We start from the raw sequence: 24,283 nt of genomic DNA, 5'->3' as shown, positions 1-24,283 counted from the left end.
AAACATTGTTTTTGAGGTCGACAGTGTCTTTGTTTGGGTAGGTATACAATGTAAATACTTAAGTCATATACCTATTGACTAGATAAATATTTATTAATATATACCGACTTTATTGCGCAAAATAAATAAAGGCACAAAAGGCGGACTTAATGCCTAATGGCATTCGTTACTAGACACAACTAGGTATAGGGTTAAATAGAAACGCAAAAATATATGTTGCAAGGAGAAAAGTAAGATGTTTTTTGAGCTAATACAACTGAAAAACATCATATAATACGTAGACCAGGTATAGTATACAATACACAAAAAAACAATATAATAAAAAATATTGCTTATTACATTATTATGTATCGCTTGATTCGCTTGCGAAGGAAAGGTTTTTACAAAATCTTAAAATTAAGTTCTCCCCCACGACGACTTAAGGTGGTTCGCCTAGGTTACTCAAAACTTAACTCTCGCTAGATGGCACCACTTTTGCAAAATTTCAGGTTTTATTTTTTTGTGAAATGGTCATGGTATTTGTATACTTAAAAGTATGTTTCGCGCACTCTTTAAATAAATATTGAACTATTAAAATAAACATTGAATACTTCATTGTGCATAAACCACCTTTCTAATTCGACGGAGTGTTGCTGTCACGCCTTTTCCTACTATTACTCACACATGCAAACAGTGTTTCCGTGATCCTTGTAGTAGACAATTTCACACAACGTAAGTATGTTGCAATAGCGTAACGGTATGTTCGTGGAAATACGTGCAAGAGGATTGGGGTTCAAGACTGGTGCGAGTAAAAACTTTTTGTTTTTTTTTTGTCCCTTTTGTGCTATCTTATTTTTCTTATATTTTTAAACGAGCAATTCATGTATATAGATATATACAGGGCGTTTTTTGAACAACTAGCTATATTGTGCAAGGTGATTAGGTGGAAAACGTTGACATCCACTCGACCAAAATGTATTCATTGAAACAGCCAAAATTTTTTTTGTGATTTCGGAGTTGGTACAAAGAGTTGTTCAGCCTACATAATCACCTCGCACAATATGGCTAGTTGTTCATAAAACGCCCGGTATATATATTTCGGTGATATCGAAAACGGCTCTAACGATTTAAATGAAATTTGCTATAAGGGGTTCCATCTAGCTAGGTCTTATATCCAGAGATAAGGCCCCAGCACGTTTTCGTCATGGATGTCGTTTGGGGGCGCCGACGCAGATTTATAGGTTTTGAGGGCGCAGATTTCGAAAATGATCATTTTGAAATCCAACATGGCGGCCATGCACTATGTCATAAAAATCGTCATGGATGTCGTTTTTTAGGTTTTGGGGGGCGCAGATTTCGAAAATGATGATATTTTTGAAATCCAACATGGCGGCCATGCACTATGTCATAAAAATCGTCATGGATGTCGTTTTTTAGGTTTTGGGGGGCGCAGATTTCGAAAATGGTGATATTTTTGAAATCCAACATGGCGGCCATGCACTATGTCATAAAAATCGTCATGGATGTCGTTTTTTAGGTTTTGGGGGGCGCAGATTTCGAAAATGGTGATATTTTTGAAATCCAACATGGCGGCCATGCACTATGTCATAAAAATCGTCATGGATGTCGTTTTTTAGGTTTTGGGGGGCGCAGATTTCGAAAATGATGATATTTTTGAAATCCAACATGGCGGCCATGCACTATGTCATAAAAATCGTCATGGATGTCGTTTTTTAGGTTTTGGGGGGCGCAGATTTCGAAAATGGTGATATTTTTGAAATCCAACATGGCGGCCATGCACTATGTCATAAAAATCGTCATGGAGGTCGTTTTTTAGGTTTTGGGGGGCGCAGATTTCGAAAATGATGATATTTTTGAAATCCAACATGGCGGCCATGCACTATGTCATAAAAATCGTCATGGATGTCGTTTTTTAGGTTTTGGGGGGCGCAGATTTCGAAAATGATGATATTTTTGAAATCCAACATGGCGGCCATGCACTATGTCATAAAAATCGTCATGGATGTCGTTTTTTAGGTTTTGGGGGGCGCAGATTTCGAAAATGGTGATATTTTTGAAATCCAACATGGCGGCCATGCACTATGTCATAAAAATCGTCATGGATGTCGTTTTTTAGGTTTTGGGGTGCGCAGATTTCGAAAATGATGATATTTTTGAAATCCAACATGGCGGCCATGCACTATGTCATAAAAGGCGTCATGGGTGTCGTTTTATAGGTTTTAGGGGGCGCAGATTTCGAAAATGATGACCATTTTGAAATCCAACATGGCGGCCATGCAGTAAGTCATAAAAGTAGTTTGTTCTACAAGTAAAGCAATCCCTTACTGCCCAGCCTCTAAAGGATCACTCTCGTTAGATCGGGTCGTGTCCGGGCCGGAGCTTCCAGCGCTTACTTTCCTATTACCTACGTGACAGGTGATCACGTGACGCTTTCCATAGATAGAAATGATGCGCCGTTAGTTCCGGCCCGGACACGGCCCGGTCTAACGTGAGTCATCCTTAATAAAGTAGTAATTGTAAAATTAAATAAAAACATTTCTTTTAATTTTTTTATTTACAATTCAAGTGTGAGTTACAACATTGTATAGCCTTCTAATTATAACTATTATAGAAAACGGGATATTTATCATGTTTATTTATATTATTGATTTCCCGATATTTTGGCAGTGGCACAGCTACATGTGCCATCGTCAATGGCATAACCATAACCAGGGGGGTGTCACTACGCAGTTTAGGTACATTTGGCCGGCGGGCCGCCCGGGGCTGCAGGCGTATGGCAGTGGGCTGCCGCTCGACCGCACGATCGTCGTGTCACGTGGCGCTCGCGCAAAGAAGATTCACGGTTCGTGCGCGGTTATAAATTTCAATTTTGTTGCAGGCGGTGAGTATAGGTATAATTTTATACCTAAATCTGACTTTTGTGAAGGAGTGAATTTTCTGTACGGTAGTACTATTAGTTATTCTGTGGCATAACTTCAGAATGACTGTAACTTTCATTAAACGGATCATTGGATGCCATACACTCAGTAGATGAAACCCGTTTGAAATTCTTGTGTTTATGTATTTTATTGTGTTCTGTAACTAATAGTTGAAGACATAACCTTGAAGTCATATACTGGCCTACTAATTATTCAAGATCAATAGATTTAGCTCCCTTAGGTATTCGCCTAAGTACAATCTCTGGCAAAATAGAGTTTTTATAAAAGTGAACTAATTTCTGGATCATATTTTCTATGAACTGATCATTTTTGTAGACTTCAATGACACTTATTGGTGTAGATGGATTCACATAACAAATGAAATAACATTTTTTCATATTTGTTATTCGTAGTTGTCCCTGTACCTGAAAGAAATATAATATCACGAAAGGAGAAAATCTCTAATGTTATAGGAAGAAAGATGACAATATGGATTCTAATGGTTATAATTTACTTAGGTACCTGATAGTAATAATGGTGTTTTTCGTTCAGGGACAAAATTCCATTTTTTTGGACCACAGGAAAATTTTTGTTTTCCTTTGACGCACTGAGGATGTCCTGATGTTTCCTGGCTAATGAAGGAAAACATTTTATTTCCAAGATCGCCTCTTCATTAACCAGGATACCTAAAAAAATCTAGAGTTAGTGACACATTGACTATTCGGCAACCAAAACAATATTAATTACATATATTACTGTTTTGTTATGTATTGTCACTGCTTATTAACCTACCATCAGGACTAGCGCCCAGAAACCCAAATTCGGCATCAATGTATAGTCCAGCTTGACGAACCGTCTTTTTGTAATTTTCTATAAAGTACGTTCTCGCCACCGATTCGTTCTGTTGTCCATAAAGCATGTCTTTTGTGTAAATATTGCTTTTGTAAAGCACTTGTTTGACATGGTTGTGAGACGGCGTAGTTTTTCTTCGCTTACATATCTAAAAAACAAAACAAATATGACATAATCTTCTAGGACAGCGGTCGGCAACAAGCGGCCCGCGGGCCACATGCGGCCCGCGAACCTCTCACTTGCGGCCCGCGAGCCTCCCTGGCTATTTTATATGTAATATTGACAAACGACAATGTCTGATACAGTCATAAATATTAACAAAGTGCGGCCCGCGTCCGCTTCGGTAACTGCTATGTGGCCGCCGACCGCTGTTCTAGGAGATCATCATCATCAAGTACCTTCATAAGAAATGACAAAGGCACTAACCACTCCAAATTGACTTGCTGTCAACCTGTCACTCCTATACATATTGTACAGATCATTTTCATGTTGACCAATAGTGCTTTCTTCTATGGCCTTGATTTCATCAGCAGTTTTGTTGAATTCAGGCAACTTATCAGCACATATTTTCTTTAGGTCATCAAGATTTACTGGGTCTGCTGTGTCTTGAGCTTCAGGACCATAATTTTTATCGGGCTGAGGTGGCTTAGCATGAAAAAGTCGTCTGCGTTTGTAGAGTTTCCTCCGCGCTTCAGTCCTCTGTCTCTGGCCAATATATTTTCTAAAAGTTTTGCCTGGGGAACTGTTAGTACATTTTCGCCACGCAGACTTATGCCAAGTTTGGCCAGTTACTTGTGAGAGCCCTGTAAAAATATACATAAATATTTGAAATTGAGGCTCTGCATGTGTAGTCTTGTGACTACACATGCAGAGCCTCAATTTCACACTATTATTATTTACAACACTATAATTATTTTCCATCTTTAGGAATTGTGCAATACTTTTAGTAATAACTACTTACCTGCAACCGTCACTCTACGCTGATAAGATCCACCTGTATGAAGATTAAGCCGCTTGCCGCAGTTGAATTTACTTATAATGCTCATAAAGTTTTCAACATGATTGGTTGTATCATTTGACAACCGATTTGTTTTAGTGATTACAAATTCATTTGCAGCACAAATAAGTGCCCAAACGGCAGGGGCCTTTTCCTTCATACTCTTCACATAATTTACATCTTGCTCGCCAGTTGCAATGTATTTACAAAAATAATCTTGGCATTTTTCATGTTCCCCAAACACATGTGAAGGGCCATACTGCAGGTCATTTCTCATCGCCAACCTATTTCCGGCGTGATGCAAGATAATTTTCCTCGAAATTGTAGTTAGTTTTGATAACCTGGCTTTCAACATTTTGCGACCATACAATGGTAATTTGGTATCAGGCAGTATCTGAAATAATATTAGTAGGGATTATGTATTTATAATAATAAAACCCTGTCTTTGCCGCCGTCTTCATATGTACTAATGCAAAAAGCAGTTATTCTGAACACATGCCGAATAGTTAGGAAATTTCTTCACAATGATCTACAGCTCCAGAATCAACGTGCATCTGTTACACAAACTCTACCCGGATCAAACCAAACCCAAAACAATCAACACCTTGAAGATTAATATGAGATGCACTTGGCTTTGGCCCGTGCATCCCATTACACCAGTATTTTTATGAAATGCTGAGAAAATAAAAGAAAGATAGAAATAATAATAATAATAATTCAGCCTATACATATATGTACGTTCCACGCTGGGCACAGGCCTCCTCTCATGCGCGAAAGGGTTTGGGCTATAGTCCCCACGATAGCCCAATGCGGATTGGGGACTTCACATACACCTTTTGAATTTCGATTATATGACAGTGTTGGGCAAAAAGTAATTGAATTACTAACTAACAATTGCAATTACAAAATGTAATTCCAACAAATAATTTCCATTACATGTGGAAAGTAATTAAAATTTTAATTACTAATTACAATTGCAAAATGTATTTAGTAATTAAATTATTAATTACATTTTGTAATTGAAATTTGTAATTTAATTACTTTTTTGAATTACAATTACTTTTATAGAATGCAAGTTTTTGATCATCTTTATTTCCAAAATCAGATGAACATTTTGAATGGTTTTAAATTTGACTAAGCAATATTGTCAATGTTAACTTTGGTTGATTTGGTTGGACTGTAGCAAAGGGAGGGCTGGGAGTTAGAATTTTTTTCTGATTAAGTGGTGTCATTATGATACTATTTTTAAATGATTGTAATGTGTAGATCACGTCAAAATAAGCATCTTTTACTGGAAAAACTTTTCTCTAAAATAAAAAATGGCTGAGTTAGATCCCTCCAAAGATTGATGTTTTTAAAGGGAGCTGGGACTTAGAAAATTTTCATCGCGAGTGGTGTCATTATGACATATATTTTAAATGATTGTAACGTATAGAACACGTTAAAATAGGCTACTTTTACTTGAAAAACTTTTTTCTAAAATTGAAAATAGCGGGCTGTATCAAAGGGGGGCCGTTTCTGGGACTTAGAATTTTTTTTAAGAAAATGAAAAAAACAGGGGTTTTAAAACAGTTCTTAATAAAGTTTTTCAAGTAAAAGTAGCTTATTTTGACGTGTTCTATAACAATCATTTAAAATATATGTCATAATGACACCACTCTCGATGAAAATTTTCTAAGTCCCAGCTCGCTTTAAAAACATCAATCTTTGGAGGCGTCTAACTCAGCCATTTTTTATTTTAGAGAAAAGTTTTTTTAGTATAAGATGCTTATTTTGACGTGATCTACACATTACAATCATTTAAAAATAGTGTCATAATGACACCACTGTCAAAAAAATTCTAAGTCCCAGCCCCCCCTTTGCTACAGTCCAACCCGAAAGACACCTTAGGTCGGCGCTTACGTCATTATTAGCGGCGCCCCAATACTAATGCGGTGCTACGCGACGTAAGCGCTAACCGCCATATTCAACGTGGTTTGTCACATAGTACCCTGTAAAGGTATGATTCCAGGGATAAAAATATGTTATAACGTTATCCAACGTATAATGGAATTTATGGAATTCATAAGTTTTTCTTTATAATTACTCCAAGTAAATTTGTTCATATTTGCATATTATTAAAAAGGTAAATGAAAAGTAATTGAGTAATTTAATTACTAATTAATGTAATTACAATTGCAAATTACACAGATAATTTAATTATAGCCTGACAAGTTCTTTTTTAGCCCTGATATAATGTCGCTACAAACAGCTTACATATAGCAACAATACGTGTACGTCATGAATAGTCGGGACAGTGTGTATTGGCATCGTGCAAGAGCGAGTGAGGTATACAATTATGTACATGTGAGTTGTAGAAGTATGTTTCCCAATCGAAACCCAATCGAAAGAGCATGTTTAGTTGATAATTAAGTATGAATAATTTACCTATCCGCCATAATTTGATTCTAAATATTCGACCTCCGTATATATATTTACCAGATTCAGTCACTCGTGGTGGTAATGGCTCATTCTTATAATAAATATTTTTGATTATAGCACTAAAGACGCCTTAAATGAGAAAAATAATAATTTAATAATTAATATTCATATTTAGTACAAAACTAACCAGTTTATTACAAACTCACTATGAAAATCAGTACCCGTCATGTCAACAAATAATTTCACAACATTGTTTAATGGAATGCTACTGAATCCCGTATCCTTTTTCTGTCGCAAGTATTTTAATGTATTTAAAATTATTTGTTTAGCATCGGTGTGAATTTTTTTGGGCATTTTGATTGCAAAATCTATTATTATCCTGAAATATTTACAATCATTTTCGATTTGTTTACATCGGTGACATTCAATGACTTTCAATGTCGGATGTCAAACAAAATAATTGCCATTAAAATAAATTAGTTCCATCGAAAATCCGCAACGTGGCGAGGGCTAAAAAGGAACTTGTTAGGCTTTACATGTAATTAAATTTTATGTAATTCAATTACATGTAATTAAATTAGTAATTAAATTACACGAGTAATTAATTACGCCCAACACTGTTATATGATATAATATATTATTTAGGAATTATCATTGATAATATAAGAAAAATACCTTATATAGTTTACTTGTATAATTTTTTATAACATGATTTTTGCACTCTGTTTTCCGTATTTTTTGACCATATGACACTTTTTCATTCAATTGAGCGAAAACAGAGGAATCACCATCTCCAATAAATGAAAGATATTGTACACCATGCATTTCTTCTGACTTTTGAAAGCCTTCCACCAATATTTCTGCCTCCATACCAGTTGATGATCCCTGGTAATTTTTGAAACATTTGTGTGGCGGCACATCCTTATTGTCTTTCTCGTATAAATGACAATGATAACAATACTTGTTTTTTATGCCAATATACAAGCACTTCTTTGTGTTTTTCCCAATGATGCAAGCCTGAAAACACTGAATTTAAAAAACCGGCCAAATGCGAATCGGGCTCGCGCACGAAAGGTTCCGTACCATTACGCAAAAAACTGCAAAAAGAATCACGTTTGTTGTATGGGATGATAGTCAGCAAACGAGCAGGCGAGCCGCCTAATGGGAAGCGATCATCGTCGCCCATGGATATAGCGGCAACAGAAATACATCATTTGTGAAAATTCCTATCACGGTTCATGAGTTACAGCCAGGCGACAGACAGACGGACAGCGGAGTCTTAGTAATAGGGCCCCTTTGGGTACGGAACCCTAAAAATCAAAAATAATAAAAATAACAAGACGGTAAGCCAGCGGCACCCTAGGTTAGGTTTTTCATAATGTGTTTATATATTTTTTATTGTTTTGTAAGTGTTTTTATATTTTACTTTTATATTCATATTATAAAAACCCTAGCCTAAGAAGAATGATGAATAAATAAATAAAAATAGTCCCTTACCATACCAGATGCTGAGTTATAGTTATGACCGTAGCTCCTCTTGGCCCACCCACCATCCACTTCAACTTCTATGTATGGAATGCCATTGTCAGTAATTTGACCTTTTTCAATAGCTATAGCTCTCTCTTGTTGTCCTACATTCTTTATTTCTTCTGTCAATTGATCTTTCCATGTATCTCCCAGTGATTTTTCTATCTTTCTAAATTTTGAAGGACCCATTGTGGGGATATCCATTACGTTAGTCAAATGAGACGCTTGTGTATAATAACCTGCACCCGTTACTGTTCCCCACACAAAGCCTGTGTTTAGTTTTTCATGATCACTATTCTCATTGCTCTCTCGAAATTCTTTATCACACATGCTGCATTTAAAAATGAATATACTGTTGAAGCCGTTCCGCAGCTCTCTGACAAACTCAATGGTACTATTTGCGCAAGTTTTTGTGTGCTTTCCCAGAGCAAATGCCCAGTGAAGGATGTGTTGGATGTCAACAATTCTGTTCCCAGTCAGACCAATCAAGTTATTATCAACACTTTTCTCAATAGTCAATTCATGGCATGCCAAAGTTGGATCAGTTACTGGCCAGTTTATTTCCAAAGCCTTAGTTTCAGGCTTCAGAGGCAAAGCTTTACTATTATTACTAGTTGATGGCTGATGAGATTTTGCATCAAAAGTAGCCTCTACATGTACGACTGGCACTTGCCTACTATAAGTTTTGACAATATTTTGTCTGGAAAAAAAAAGAAGTTGATGATTATTAATCACATCTGAATCTAGGTGTGTACCTAGGGAACAGGAAGCTAAAGTGCAATTAGAAATTAAAACTTACCCTGCACTTTCAGCTGCTTCATTTTGAGGTATTTCTATTTTTCTCTTTTTACGCCATACGTCTACACGACTGGCAAAAGAAAAGTATTTTCTTATATACAAGAATACTATGGGAGAAGTGACAATTATTTTCTCAAAGTACAATGAAGGAGTGAAACTGTAACTTACGACACATCACCGTCATGATTGCGCTTTAATGCTCCGCGAACTCTGTTTCTGGATTTACGCGGCCCAGAATACCGATGATTTTTATAATTCGATTTAGACGTTATCATTTTACTAACGAATAAAATTCACAAGGACACATTACAAACGTTTTGATGTATATCAAATACCTGTCAAGTGTCAGTGTCAACAAAAAATGCACTAACCTCCTGAGTCCCGCTTGTCATTATTGCAGTTTTGTATTTGGAACCTTCTTGTATTCCATTTTAATTCAAAATTCAATTTGGATTAAATCCTTTGTAAGGGCCTCAGGGACTCAAAAGCAACTCAGAAGGCTAAACATGACGGCACTGTAATCTCGTCTCGTGGCTCGCGCGAGAATGTAAAGCATGGATTGGCAACGTCACAACGTATATGTACACGACATTTGTGACACACACATACGTAAATTTGATGAAAATTTAACTATGATTTTTGCATGATTTCTGTATGAAACATTGTTTTCCTGTTAATTTCGCGCAAACGAATATGTGAAAGAAGATAAGTGCGGAAATATTTATGTACTAATAGTGTGTAGTTACTTAATGAACTTTGATTGACTTTTGTATGAAAAGCGAACCACCTTAATTAGATAGATTGGGATTGTTTATTTATTTAGTACTTACAAATATGATATTTACATGTGGAATAAGAAAGATAACGACACTTGTTTGTTCTGATAGCGAACGTCAAATGTAATGTCAGACTTTGATTGCTGAGGGGCACGACTCGAGCGCATCTTGGGTTGATTTTGCCAAGCAAAATGAAACCTTAAATCCATAACCAATTGTATCATCATTTAATTTATTGGCGAGCGAGCTAAGGAAAATATGGCCCTAATTGTAGCCTAGTATAAGAGCGGGATTTGTATGACATATTTTCCGCTAGATAGCAATTTATTATTTCTTCTTTCCGTTCCTGTCGACATAATGTGATACAGTCCGTCAGTCAGTAGTTTCTTACTAAAGAGCCAAGACGTATCACAAGTGATATTTTTTTATTAAATATTTTTATCGAAACGCAGGCGTAAATGTTGATAAAAATATGGGGTTATTGAATGCAGATGAAGAAGTTGACGAGGTCAGCACGGTGCTAGTGTTTTACGTTAATGGAAAGAAGGTATGGTTTTGATTCATAATTGTAATTTATTATAAATCTTATACCTTTAAACGAGAAATTCTTATATATTTATTTAAATATATATTTCGGGAATCTCGGAAACGGCTCTAATGATTTCAATAAAATTAGCTGTATGGGGGTTTTCGAGGGCGAAAAATCGATCTAGTCAGGTCTTATCTCTGGGAAAACGTGCAGATATTATTTTTTATAATCGTGATACTTACCTCGTTTTCTTTTTTTTTGTTTTATTTTTCATATATTTGTTGTTGTTTGTATGATAATAAATACAAAATAGGTATTAAATAGTTTTGTAATGTAAATTAAAACAAAATACATGATTTTGAGAAATCTCCAACATCACCCAGAGACTTTCAAGTGGGTAGGTACTATTTTAATCACATTTTCCCTAGTTCAAGTACCTACAAATGGACCACTTAATACCGCATTGTTGATCAGTTAATCACGGAGGTACTATAATATGGCATCTTCTCCGCGGATTTTGTTAGGCAAGTAGGCATATGCACCCATGTGCACTTTAATTATTGCCAGTGTTATGTAACTGTGGATTATGTATACCTACCTATTAATTTTTGTCTATGTCAAACACTGAGAAGAGAAGAAAGCCTAAATTATTAACAACACCGACAAAATTATGGTTTCAGCACTTATAGTAGCTTCACATTTACAGATAATCAAATAAGTAGTGGGCCAGGCAATAAGAAGGTATAGAGGGAAAGGCTAGGAACACAATTTTTGACTCCGTAACTTTGTTTGGACTAGTTAGGAGGTGAACATATCAAAAGTCCCCGGCCGTAGCCCCGGTATTAATTAATTCTACCTACTTACTCACCTACATAATTGTAGGTAATATGTATGTACATATATACCGTGTGTGTCCTGTAATACGAGCAAAAAATTCATCTATAAGTTGCAGGTAAGTACTCCTCAAACTGACCAACATTTGTTCAGGATAACCTGCATGAGTATCTTGTGTTGAGTATGCATGAGTATCTATCTATAATAACTTAATGAGTACCTAATAACTCCGTATGCCTATACCATAGGCCCTATGGTGTTACTTCGCAGGTGTGTTAGCGTTTATTATTTCTGTTACAGTTTACGGTTCAATTTATATAATGGTTAATTGCCATTAACGTTCGGCCAACACAGCTGCAGGCACCATGACTATTTTAGATATTTATTTGTCAAAAACACATCGCATTCAACCCAAAATTATGCTAAACCAAAACAATACCCACCTATTTAATTTATACGCGCATTTTTGCTCATATTGCGATTATCGAGTATTGCGTGATAAAAACATTGTAACTTGTAAAGTATATTACATCAATCGATTTAAGAGGAATGTTTCTTTGCCGCTGACCCCGATAATTCTGACCCGCTGCTCTCTGCGGCAAAACAAGTATCGGCTGTGGTGTCACGGTGTTATTTTATGATTATAAAGTCATATAAAACTTTTTCAACGCATTGGGAATTCTTCGTATGTGATACTTATCTAGATAATTATAAAGTAGGTAGGTAGGTAGTTAGTTCTTAAGATTGGATTCAAAATGTGTAAGGGATGTTTACACACTTTGCTACCAGACGCAAGTGAATATGTATGAACAAACTTAAAAACTGATTATCAATGTCTGAATAGGCCAAGGTCTGGTCGCACCGATTGAACCTGATATTATCCAAGAGCATGTTGTGATTGACGCGAGTCGGGTAATGCTCTGCTTGTTACGGCGTAACGCAGCCTCCTAAATCACAAAACGCAACATTATTACTTACTCTACCGTAACCGTAGCATACCAAGTGTAGCGTGCTACTGCCGTATTCGAACTTCAAGATATTCACAAGAGACGAGAGACGACACGTACTAGATACGTTATAGTTTAGATATCAACTAGTTCTCTTTTGCAGCGCAATTCGGGCAACCAATGTCACTTTTACGTTAGATAGAGTAAGATATCTATTAGATGTGAATTGGATCTCTAAGTCATATCCTATGGAAATCGTTCAAGAGTATCTCCAGAATCGCGCAAATGTCAAATTTGACAGGTTAGATCTTAAACATATCGTTATCGTATCGTATCTTGGTGATGTCTAAAAGGTATTATCTAATAGATGTCTATTTCAAAATTCGAATCGGGCCCCTAGTCAAGCTAAGTGAACTAATCGCAAGATAATAAGTAGGTACTAGGTACCTAAGGACCATTTCCCGAAAATCCCAAAAACTCACTTACGAATATCAGTTGAGAAGTGCGGCCTGTATGTACTTATAGGAGAGCAGCTGAACTATACGAATGTGTGTCAGCGCGAGCAACTAACTTCTGCACTCATTTCATTAAAGCAAAATGTTAGACGCAATACACATTAGGCAAAGAAATTAGATAGGTGAAATACCACCCTAAGCTAAATTCAGAAAGGTTGAAATAAAAATAGCCTACTACTGTAACCTACTCAAATCTTCAGGTCGTTATGCACTACCTAAATGGGAGAATTTCCCTGTTCAATTTTGCATTGAAAATGCGGCCGTGATTGAATAAAATTATTTAGATAACAATCGTTTGGTTAAGTGCATGAAAATGGAGTTAGGTATAATACCTACGTGTTAGACGGGAAAATATGAACAGGGAAGTGGTTCATATCACTGGTATTTGCACCTGAAACGGAATTCATGCTATTACATACTTTCATCAATATCGCCATGAAATTGTTTCAGGTATATACTCGTAGGTAGATTGTGAAATTAGAACGCGTTATGTATATGTAATAGGTATTATGTTTGGTAGGTACCTAAAATATTTGTTTGTCAGCGGTGTACATTAGAAACTAATTTCACAACAAAAAGCGATGAAATACGTTAATATAAGTAGGTTCCTATACCTATGCGTTATCATATTACCATGCAAAGTAATCCATTTAAATTCATGTGGCAAGTAGGTAGTATACCTAAAAAGTTGGTAAATGCAAGGTAAATGCGTCATTTTTAGGGTTCCGTAGCCAAATGGCAAAAAACGGAACCCTTATGGATTAGTCATGTCTGTCCGTCTGTCTGTCTGTCCGTGTATGTCACAGCCACTTTTTTCCGAAACCATAAGAACTAAGTATACTGTTGAAACTTGGTAAGTAGATGTATTCTGTGAACCGCATTAAGAATTTCACATTCACACAATAATAGAAAATAACCAAAAATGTTTGGGGGTTCCCCATACTTAGAAATGAAACTAATATTTTTTTTCATCGGACCCGTACGTGTGGGGTATCTATGGATAGGTCTTCAAAAATGATATCGAGGTTTTTAATATCATATTTTTATAAACTGAATAGTTTGCGCGAGAGACACTTCCAAAGTAACTTCTAAAATATTAAGAGAATGATAAAACTAAAAAAAAATACATGATGTACATTACCATGCAAACTTCCACCGAAAATTGGTTTGAACGAGATCTAGTAAGTAGTTTTTTTTAATACGTCATAAATCGTAAACCGCTATTTTATTATGTTACTTGCTGCTACGGAACCCTTCATGGGCGAGTCCGACTCGCACTTGGCCGCTTTTTATTGATATTTGAATTTGATTCTTCTGTCTCCCGAGGTGTAAAGTTTTATGTCAGAAATAAAATTTGTGCTACAAGCTCGTTGACTGTCCTTTACTTTAAAAAGTCAATTAAGTCATCTAGATAATTAAACTTGAAAAAAAAAGAGGACCTGGGAGTCTAAAGTTTGCGTTATTGGAGTGTACCTACACGCTATGAAGACACACCGGTCGGACTGGGCAATTAAATCTAAGGATAAACTCAATGTCGATAAAGTTAAGACGTATCATAGGTACAACCGTTATGTAATTATAAAATACTAGTTTATGCCCGCGACTTCGTCTGTGTCGGGGCCCAAATCATCTCTATATCAAATACCAAATCGGTTCAAGCGTGAAGAGGTAACAGACAGACACACTTTCGGATTTATAATATTAGTATGGATTATTTGCTATAAATAGCGCAAGGCTATGAAAATGCATGAGAATAGCGGCGCTATTCTGGAAATTAATTAGAGATTAACTAGATACGATATAGTAAAGATAATATATCTTCACTATTTCATATCTAGTGAATCTCTAATTCATTTCCCGAATCGCGACGCTAGTCGCCATAAGGTACCTTTTTCCGTGGAACGTCACATATCTTTACTATTTCATATCTAGTGAGTCTCCCATTCATTTCCCGAATCGAGCCGTAGGTTTGTGTGTCTAAGATAATACTCTCCACTACCTCAGTTCCTAATCAGTTTCGATACAATTTTGCGGTCGAATTTATTCTGTGTATCTATAGGTACCTACCTATAAATGTAGGTTACACACTGAATACTCGTATTAACAAAGAGTTATTGATTGATTAATAACTCTGATATTAGTAGATAATAAATCGTTAAGTAAGTACAATGTTTCTCAACATTATATAGTGCCATTAATTATCGACCGATCCAAAGAACGAAAATAATGCAATCTTTAAAATAAATAAGATGCTAGGACGTATTTTATGAACAGTCATATTTAACTACAAGTTATGGACACGAAGTAATGAAATACATACTATTTATGAATATGAAGTCGAGATATTTATTTATTTACACTTTAATGCATTGTATAGAAGGAAAACTTAATGTACAACATGATAACTAATTGCCATGAGGTTTTCTCTACCAGTCAACCTTAGGGCAAAGCAGAAAAGATTGTAGGCGATGCATTTGAAATCCAAATAAAAACAATTTTAGATATAAGAAAAAAAGAAAAGAGCGTACTACTCCCATCTTAAAGGCCGGTACTTACAATACAACTCCTCTGGTGGCGCGGGTCTCTATGGGCGACAGTATTCGCTTACCATTAATAGGCGATTCGCCTGCTCGTTTGCCTCCTAAATCATAAAAAGAACCTTTTAAAATGTATAGGTGCATACACCTACACATCTCAGATAGGTACCTAATTCATTCAAATACCTACATATGTGACGTTCCACAGAAAAAGGTACCTTATGGCGGCCGGCGCTTACGTCGCATAGCGGCGCAATAATATTGGAGCGGTGTTAATAATAGCGTCAGCGCCAACCGCCATAAGGTACCTTTACCCGTGGGACGACACATATATCTACCACGCTTACAAAACATAAATTAACTTTCAGGTGGTGGAACCGAAGCCAGACCCGGAATGGACGCTGCTATGGTACCTGCGCAAGCGCCTGCGCCTGACGGGCACGAAGCTGGGCTGCGCCGAGGGCGGCTGCGGCGCCTGCACTGTCATGGTCTCTAAATATAATCGCGCCGAGAAAAAAATCATGTATCCTTTTGTGTCGAACAACCACACCTCTGTGTAGCGATATAGAAGTCTTATTGTTAAGAGTGGGCAATAAGTATAGCAGCACCTGTGTACTTATTCTATAAATTACTTTTATCTATGTTACACAGTTTAACCTTCGATAGTTTTGAGAGTACCTACTGTACTACTTGCAAACAAAAGACAATGATAAAAGTTATCGCTGTACTTATGTAGTCATGATAGAGATTTATTCGTCTATACTAGGTATGGGTTTAATGAATCTATATATAACTCTGTATTTCCGTTACCCTGTATGACTTTTGAAGCATGTTGCATCATCCACGCTATTAACTGACAAATCATTTGTTCGTTTTTGAGTGGTGTTGACGTGTTGCTGTTAATCCCTGAGGACGGACACGGGTTAGGTGTATATATGTTACTTTATTTTTTGATATGTCACAGTACGAACCAAATCATATGCAGGCAGAGCCGCAGGCAATGCTAGTAGATACTATGTAGATTAAAAAAGAAACATTTTACATTGATCGGATACCATAGCATGGGATTATAAAAATATGTGTCCAAAACAATACATGTAGTACCTATCTGTAACATGAAAACCTTAATTCCGATTCAGTCACTTGGCAGTAAACGCCTGTTTGGCACCATTATGCGCAATGCACGGGCTGGCAGTGACGACAGTCGAAGGGATAGGCTCAACTAAAACAAAGCTGCATCCCGTCCAAGAACGAATAGCCAAAGCACACGGGTCCCAATGCGGATTCTGTACACCAGGCATCGTCATGTCCATGTATGCACTACTCAGAAGCTGCAGCAAAATAAAATACTCAGACATGGAGGTCGCCTTCCAGGGCAACTTATGCAGATGCACGGGGTACAGGGCCATTATAGAGGGATACAAAACGTTCATTGAAGATTGGGAGTCAGAGAGAATTGCTAACGGTATGCCTCATGCAACTTCGAACGGAACTTCGAATGGAACTTCAAATGGTGTATGTGCCATGGGTAAAGACTGCTGCAAAAATAAAGACAAAGATGAATACAAAGGCGAAACCGAGTTTATATTTGAGAGATCATCTTTCTTGCCATATGACCCTAGCCAAGAACCAATCTTTCCACCTGAACTGAAATTATCCTCAGCTTACGATGATCAATACCTAATTTTCAGAGGTGAACGCGTAAAATGGTATCGTCCAACAACATTAAATTCAATATTGAAACTAAAAGAACAGTTCCCTGATGCAAAAATTGTTGTTGGTAATACAGAAGTTGGTGTAGAAGTTAAGTTTAAACATTTTGTGTATCCAGTCATAATCATGCCCAACTGTGTCCCAGAAATGAACAATATTATTGAAACTGATAACGGATTTACTGTCGGGGCTGCCGTAACATTGATGGAAGTAGAAAACAATTTCAGAAAAGCAATCGACATCCTACCGAAGTACAAGACTAGAACACTTAAAACCATTATAGATATGCTGAATTGGTTTGCGGGCAAACAGATTCGGAATGTAGCCGCTATAGGAGGCAATATAATGACTGGAAGTCCTATTTCTGACCTAAATCCGATATTAATGTCCCTAAAGGTAAAACTTAATCTCTTAAGTAAGAAAGATGGCCATCGTTCTGTATTAATGGATGAAACGTTTTTCACTGGATATAGAAGAAACGTCGTAAAATCAGACGAGATATTGTTGTCAATTGAAATTCCATTTTCCTCGCGGTTTCAATATGTAAAAGCATACAAGCAAGCTAAAAGACGAGAGGATGATATATCTATCGTGACAGCTTCAATAAACGTTCAATTTGAAGATAACACCAACATTATAAAGCGTATGAACATAGCTTTTGGTGGCATGGCCCCAGTTACTACGATCGCTACTAAGACAAGTAAAGCATTAAACGGACTAATATGGAATGAAGACATGCTCGAAAAAGCGTACTCACACATGATCGAAGAATTACCGCTGGCTCCCTCAGCACCTGGAGGAAACATTCAATTCAGACGAGCTCTAACCATGAGTTTGTTCTTTAAAGCATACTTAGCAATAAGTAAGGAAATGACAAAAGATTATTTACAGAAAGAACTGATTATCCCGTACCACAGCAGCGGTGCTGAGCAATTTCATGGTGTCATGCCCAAAAGCTCCCAATATTTTGATCTTGTAGGTGACAAGCAACTTCCAAGTGATGCCGTGGGTAGACCAATCACTCACATGTCAGCTTACAAACAAGCTGCCGGAGAAGCAATTTATTGCGATGATATGCCACTTGCGGAAGGTGAATTATACTTAGCTTTTGTGCTCAGTACGAAAGCACATGCAAAATTATTATCAGTAGATCCAACTGACGCCCTGAAACAACCAGGAGTTGTGGCTTATTTCTCTGCTAAAGACGTAACTACTGAACAGAATACAATTGGACCAATATTTCACGATGAGGAATTATTTGCTACTGAGAAAGTTATAAGTCAGGGCCAAACTATTGGAGTGATTGTAGCAAAAGATCAAACAACAGCTCAAGATGCTGCCAGGAAAGTAAAAGTAGAATACGAGGAACTGCAACCAATCATTGTGTCAATTGAAGATGCCATTGAGAAAAAATCATTTTACCCGCAGTACCCAAAAACAATTCGTAGAGGTGACGTGAAAAAAGTATTTGAAGACCCAAACAACATTATTATTGAAGGTCAGTGTCGAATGGGAGGACAAGAACACTTTTATCTGGAAACACATGCAGCTTTTGCCATTCCTAAAAAGGAAGATGACGAAATGGAAATATTCTGCTCCAGCCAGCATCCATCAGAAATAGCCGTATGTACCCCATCTACTTTTTGTTTTAACTTGACGCTTAATTGTTTTAATATAATTTTGTAGTTAGCTATGTACAGTCGGTTCCCTAACATAAGTATTCATTTTTCTATACAATCAGTATGGCGACATTTGGGCACTGACCGACCTATATTCAAATACTAACTCGCTTTTGTAATTTCAGAAATTGGTTAGTCATGTTTTACACGTGCCGATGAATAGGATCGCATGTCGTGTTAAGAGGATGGGTGGAGGCTTCGGTGGCAAAGAGTCACGAGGCATGCTGGTAGCACTGCCTGTGGCCCTCGCTGCCCACAAACTCCAGAAGCCAGTACGTTGTATGCTCGACCGAGACGAAGATATGCAGATGACTGGCACTAGACATCCGTTTTTGATCAAGTACAAAGTTGCAGCAACAAAGAAGGGGAAAATTATGGGAGCTATTGTCAATATTTACAACAATGGAGGATACTCAATTGACTTATCAGGACCAGTGAGTACTAAATAACCCAAAGCTAATCTAATTTATTTGTGGTCCAAATATATTTAAGGTATTCTTAAACACAACCGAATATTTACTTTTCAGGTTGTTGAAAGAGCCATGTTCCATTATGAGAACGCGTATTACATTCCCAATGTAGAGGTTACGGGACATATATGTAAAACAAATCTACCATCCAACACAGCATTCCGAGGTTTCGGAGGGCCACAAGGAATGTTTGGCGCCGAAAACATGGTCCAAGACCTGGCGATGAGACTTGGAAAAAGCATGGAAGAAATTAGTAGACTGAATCTGTACACAGAAAACCAGATCACGCACTACGGGCAAGTTTTAGAGCACTGCACGTTGCAGAGATGTTGGGACGAATGTGTTGAAAAAAGTAACTTAGCTGAAAGGAAGAAAAATATTCAAAAGTTTAACAAGTGAGTATAACAAATTTACGAATTCAGGCCATATTATGAACACGTGCCCGTGCGATGTAATGTGCCCAATGTTTACTAAATCAACGTTGTAAATGTACCTACATATGTATAAACTTAGTTATCTACATATTTAATAGTATAAATATATAGTATAAAAAAAGCGCTGGTGGCCTAGCGGTAAGAGCGTGCGACTTGCAATCCGGAGGTCGCGGGTTCAAACCCCGGCTCGTACCAATGAGTTTTTCGGAACTTATGTACGAAATATCATTTGATATTTGCCAGTCGCTTTTCGGTGAAGGAAAACATCGTGAGGAAACCGGACTAATCCCAATAAGGCCTAGTTTCCCCTCTGGGTTGGAAGGTCAGATGGTAGTCGCTTTCGTAAAAACTAGTGCCTACCTCAAATCATGGGATTAGTTGTCAAGCGGACCCCAGGCTCCCATGAGCCGTGGCAAAATGCCGGGATAACGCGAGGAAGAAGATATTTAATAGTATAAATATTTTCAATATTACAGACAACACCGTTGGAGAAAACGTGGCATATCCATCATACCCACAAAATTCGGAATTGCATTCACAGAAAAATTACTTAATCAAGCTGGTGCTCTGCTCATAGTTTATGTCGATGGGTCAGTGCTTCTGTCCCACGGAGGCACCGAGATGGGCCAAGGTCTTCACACCAAAATGATACAAGTGGCGTCGCGAGCTCTAGGCATCGATGTATCTAAAATACATATCACTGACACTGCCACTGATAAAGTTCCTAATACATCGGCCACAGCAGCTAGCGCTGGCTCTGACCTCAACGGCATGGCTGTTCTGGAAGCTTGTGAAACCATCATGAAACGTCTTCAACCCTACAAGGAGAAGAAACCAGAAGGAAAATGGGAAGACTGGGTTTTAGCTGCCTATTTAGATCGCGTCAGCTTATCCTCTACAGGTTTTCATGCCACACCAGGCATCGGATACAATTTCCAGAAAAACGAGGGAGTACCTTTCAACTACTTCACTTATGGAGTGGCTTGCTCGGAAGTTGAAGTCGATTGCCTCAGTGGCGATCATCAAGTGATTAGATCAGACATCGTCATGGATTTGGGTGAAAGTCTGAACCCGGCTATAGATATCGGACAGATTGAAGGCGGTTTTGTGCAAGGCCAGGGCCTGTTTACTATCGAAGAATTGATTTACTCACCTAATGGAACATTGTTCTCACGAGGTCCTGGGGCGTACAAAATACCTGGTTTTGGAGATATTCCGCTGGAATTCAACGTATCGTTACTGAAAGGAGCTCCAAATCCCCGAGCTGTGTATTCTTCAAAGGTAAGTCAGGTCACGTCACAGGTGCATTTTAAATAATGACATTCATTAGGTTTATCGTATCAGGTCTATAGTGTTCCCTGTTGCAGGCCGTGGGCGAGCCTCCACTGTTCTTGGCGTCGTCTGTGTTCTTCGCGATCAAGGATGCGATCCGCGCTGCGCGCGCCGACGCGGGTGTTCCAGTGGACTTCTACATGGATGCGCCGGCGACTTCGGCGCGTATTCGCATGGCTTGCGAAGATCATATCACACAGAAGGTACATTTAAATAATCAATGGACCTTTTAAATATTTGAATAACAAATATAAAAGTAATGAATGACCAGTGATTGTATCATCTTAGTAGTTTCTTGGATTGTCAACTAGAGGTACCGCATTATGTATGGAGCCATGAAGCGTCATCTACTTCATAAGTATCTCTTTCACACTGCTTCTTAGTAATACGTGATTAATTTTTTTGTACACGAACGCTGTGCCCTCTAAATGATCCTTCTTCCTTGCTTCAATTCCAAATACTGTCAAATTAGACAGTTTTAATTTAACAACACTTTCTAGTGCTTCAATACGAGGCCGTCGATTTGGTAACTCACCTGTCCAATATTTTAGTCCAATGTATGTGCGTCTCACTCTCTTATTGACCAAAATGTGAGACGCAAGACACATTGGACGGATACTTCCCATTGGACAAAGACATCATATGGACTAATTTTGTTTTTTTTTTTTCAGCTTGATCAACCCAAGAAAGGTAGCTTCGTGCCGTGGAACGTAGTACCCTAACATACAACGGAACGGAATTACACTACATAAAAGGGTAACGAGGAGTTGCTCTACCGATATTGCTCCTTAAGAAACATAGTGTCACTATACAAAATGATTTCTGCCTGAAAATCCAATTTTTCAAAAATGGATCAACGTCACTATTCGAATGGTTCTTAATTTCGTATAGTGACACTATGTTTTTCAAGGAGCGATTATATCTTCTGATTTGCTCAGTGATGTTGGTTTTCAAATTTATAGGTAACTGACACTATGTCGGCATATGCACCTCTGAATACATTTTGATTTTCGCAATTACGATTATCACGAACTTCTTAATAGTACTCCGATTTATCTAAAGGTTGTGTTGTAGAATAATACTCAGTCGATTAATAGATAAAATTATTTATTATAATACAATTAAATGACTAACAAAACAATAAATTACAAAATCAGACTAAACTGATTTATGAGGAAATTGTTATTGCTTCAGTATGGAATTTTTTGATAAACAATAGAGAAAAAGTCAAATTTTCAAGAGTTTTACTAGGTACTGAAAAGAAAAAACAGCAATAAGTGCGGCTAAATGCATTCGTATATTGCGGTATACTTTTTATTTTATTATAATCTTTAATATATGCATGTTAATATTGACAACGTTTTCGTTCAATAAAATACTTCAGTGCTTTTTTGATTTTTTTTTTATCTTAAAAGGTGTAACAATGGTGGTTGAGGCCACTTCAGTTAGTTACTGAGAAGAAACAGTAAACAGCTTCGAGTAGAGGAGTAAGTAGGTAGTGAAAGTGTTGAAAGAATAATATACCTAACCAAATTCATCCATGGGGGATATGCGACTAGTTAATAGATATGGTAGAAATATGGCGATTAAGGTTTACCACTGCTTATAAATGTCATGCAGTTATGACATAATTTGTTTAGATAAAAAAGAAATCGAGATGCCAAGATCCTCAATTTGAAGCAACCGCATTTATGATTCATATAAGGTGGCAAATAAATTATACTATTTGCATTAATTTGTATAATTTGTGGTCTACTAGCATTTTAATTCGTAATTTAATAATATAGGTATCAAATAAAATCATGTCATTTTTAATAATTAATGAAGATGCTCTAATTCACAGAACGTGTGTATTTAACTGCCTATATTAGTCAACATTACATAAATTCATTCACTTTTGTGCATGAAGCATATTTGATGCATATAAAACAATTATTAATTTAATATAACATTTGCTCAGGGTATCGTAGTGTCACGACCGTATAAAACGAATACTTACATGCGCTAAAGTGAATAAAAATATTTACACCTAATTAATATTCATTCCTACCTTTTGACCTCCAAGCCTCTTCTGTATTTATCTAATTCATTTATTCTTTGAATGAAGAAGCTCACATAATACCAAACTAAACTAAGATAAAGTAACCAGAAAACCTATACCAGACCTTAAATTTCAATAGATTTTTACACATAATTCTGGCTGAATAAAATTTTAATATAATAAGTAGGTACCTAGTTCACATAAGTCTCGAATTATGTGAGCAATTCTTAAGTATGATTAAAGTACAGTTTGGCATTTTATACTCAGCGAAGTGATCTATGCGCTTTACAATTCCTGATACCTGTTCATTTGTCCGATTCCGACGAACATCCCGAACCGGAACTAGGACCTAGAAAAAAAAATTGCTTATTACGTTTCTTTGAACGGACCAATCACGGCACGGGACTTCGCTCACCCCGTCCCGCGCACCCCCGCATTTTTGGCATCATCGGTTGCCTGAAATAATTGATTTAAACTCGGTCTAGAGGATTCCTAGTCTATGCCGTGACCAGTCGAGTAGAATCTTAAACTGTAAGTGTTGTCATGTATCAGTGGATACATGTGAGAGCACGTACAGTTCAAGATGAACCTTCACACGTTCCGATAAGATTCAATATTGAGTTATTGACAACTTGTAACTGCTCGCGATTTCGTCCGTGGGGGATATTAAAGGAAGGGAAAGTAGAATATAATGACCAGACGCCGTTCGCGGCGGGCGACTACTATTTATGTTCGTAAATGTATGTGAGCGGCGGTCTACTTCACCCGCCGCACGCGGCGTAAACTTGTGCCGGACCAAGGTCACCCGCCGCCGACGGCGACTGGTATTCAAATATTAGTAATATGGCATTCAACCGTCGCGGCGCATACAGAAAAAAAGCTGAAAACCAAGAACAAAAATACTTATGAGTTTAGTCAATCTAATACTGTATGTATGGGTGGTATTTCACCTGTCCAATTTCT

At 37.3% G+C, this 24,283-nt stretch overlaps 3 protein-coding genes across 6 annotated transcripts in view; 1 reads left to right on the top strand and 2 right to left on the bottom strand.

The window, feature by feature from the left end:
* Window positions 1-2,765: 2,765 nt before the first annotated feature.
* On the bottom strand, window positions 2,766-10,301 carry LOC134664153 (uncharacterized). Of its 3 annotated transcripts, XM_063520743.1 has the most exons (9): window positions 9,682-10,301; window positions 9,515-9,583; window positions 8,686-9,415; window positions 7,864-8,205; window positions 4,732-5,161; window positions 4,197-4,573; window positions 3,711-3,918; window positions 3,441-3,604; window positions 2,766-3,343 (listed from the first exon to the last, which is right to left on the bottom strand). In XM_063520743.1, the coding sequence occupies exons 1-9, from the start codon at window positions 9,786-9,788 to the stop codon at window positions 3,128-3,130; spliced, it is 2,643 nt and encodes an 880-aa protein (XP_063376813.1). In that variant the 5' UTR covers window positions 9,789-10,301; the 3' UTR covers window positions 2,766-3,127. The 3 variants fall into 3 exon arrangements, with proteins under 3 accessions (XP_063376813.1, XP_063376820.1, XP_063376826.1); XM_063520750.1 differs by lacking the exon at window positions 7,864-8,205 and having other exon boundaries at window positions 2,768-3,343; window positions 9,682-9,950; XM_063520756.1 differs by lacking the exons at window positions 9,515-9,583; window positions 9,682-10,301 and having other exon boundaries at window positions 2,772-3,343; window positions 8,686-9,501.
* Window positions 10,302-10,679: 378 nt separating this feature from the next.
* LOC134664220 (xanthine dehydrogenase) overlaps window positions 10,680-24,283 on the top strand; it is a 165,864-nt gene continuing 152,260 nt past the window's right edge. Inside the window, exons 1-8 of one of the 2 annotated variants that reach the window (XM_063520788.1) lie at window positions 10,680-10,836; window positions 16,020-16,174; window positions 16,791-18,987; window positions 19,169-19,477; window positions 19,571-19,908; window positions 20,424-21,228; window positions 21,315-21,482; window positions 21,951-22,018. In XM_063520788.1, coding sequence (XP_063376858.1) covers window positions 10,762-10,836; window positions 16,020-16,174; window positions 16,791-18,987; window positions 19,169-19,477; window positions 19,571-19,908; window positions 20,424-21,228; window positions 21,315-21,482; window positions 21,951-22,001 — 4,098 coding nt within the window. In that variant the 5' untranslated portion in view covers window positions 10,680-10,761 and the 3' untranslated portion in view covers window positions 22,002-22,018. Of the gene's footprint in view, window positions 10,837-16,019; window positions 16,175-16,790; window positions 18,988-19,168; window positions 19,478-19,570; window positions 19,909-20,423; window positions 21,229-21,314; window positions 21,483-21,950; window positions 22,669-24,283 lie in introns of those variants that run through there. The other variant, XM_063520786.1, reaches the window with a different exon arrangement.
* Window positions 22,558-24,283, bottom strand: part of LOC134664256 (transport and Golgi organization protein 1) — a 31,933-nt gene continuing 30,207 nt past the window's right edge. Inside the window, exon 13 of the mRNA XM_063520804.1 lies at window positions 22,558-23,669. Within this exon, the coding sequence (XP_063376874.1) occupies window positions 23,626-23,669 (44 nt within the window). The 3' untranslated portion in view covers window positions 22,558-23,625. The remainder of the gene's footprint in view (window positions 23,670-24,283) is intronic.

Source organism: Cydia fagiglandana, chromosome 1 (genome assembly GCF_963556715.1).
Source record: "Cydia fagiglandana chromosome 1, ilCydFagi1.1, whole genome shotgun sequence".
Classification (NCBI taxonomy): domain Eukaryota; kingdom Metazoa; phylum Arthropoda; class Insecta; order Lepidoptera; family Tortricidae; genus Cydia; species Cydia fagiglandana.
The sequence above is the reverse complement of the archived record's forward strand: the minus strand, read 5'-3'. Positions and strand labels throughout refer to the sequence as shown.

Excerpts from the sequence above, each read along its gene's own strand:
- LOC134664153 (XM_063520743.1), bottom strand. The coding sequence starts at position 9,788 with ATGATAACGTCTAAATCGAATTATAAAAATCATCGGTATTCTGGGCCG. Across the intron at positions 3,919-4,196 it reads CAGCAAGTCAATTTGGAGTG|ATATGTAAGCGAAGAAAAAC; the intron begins GTTAGTGCCTTT and ends TTTGTTTTTTAG. Across the intron at positions 3,344-3,440 it reads AACACCATTATTACTATCAG|GTACAGGGACAACTACGAAT; the intron begins GTACCTAAGTAA and ends TATTTCTTTCAG.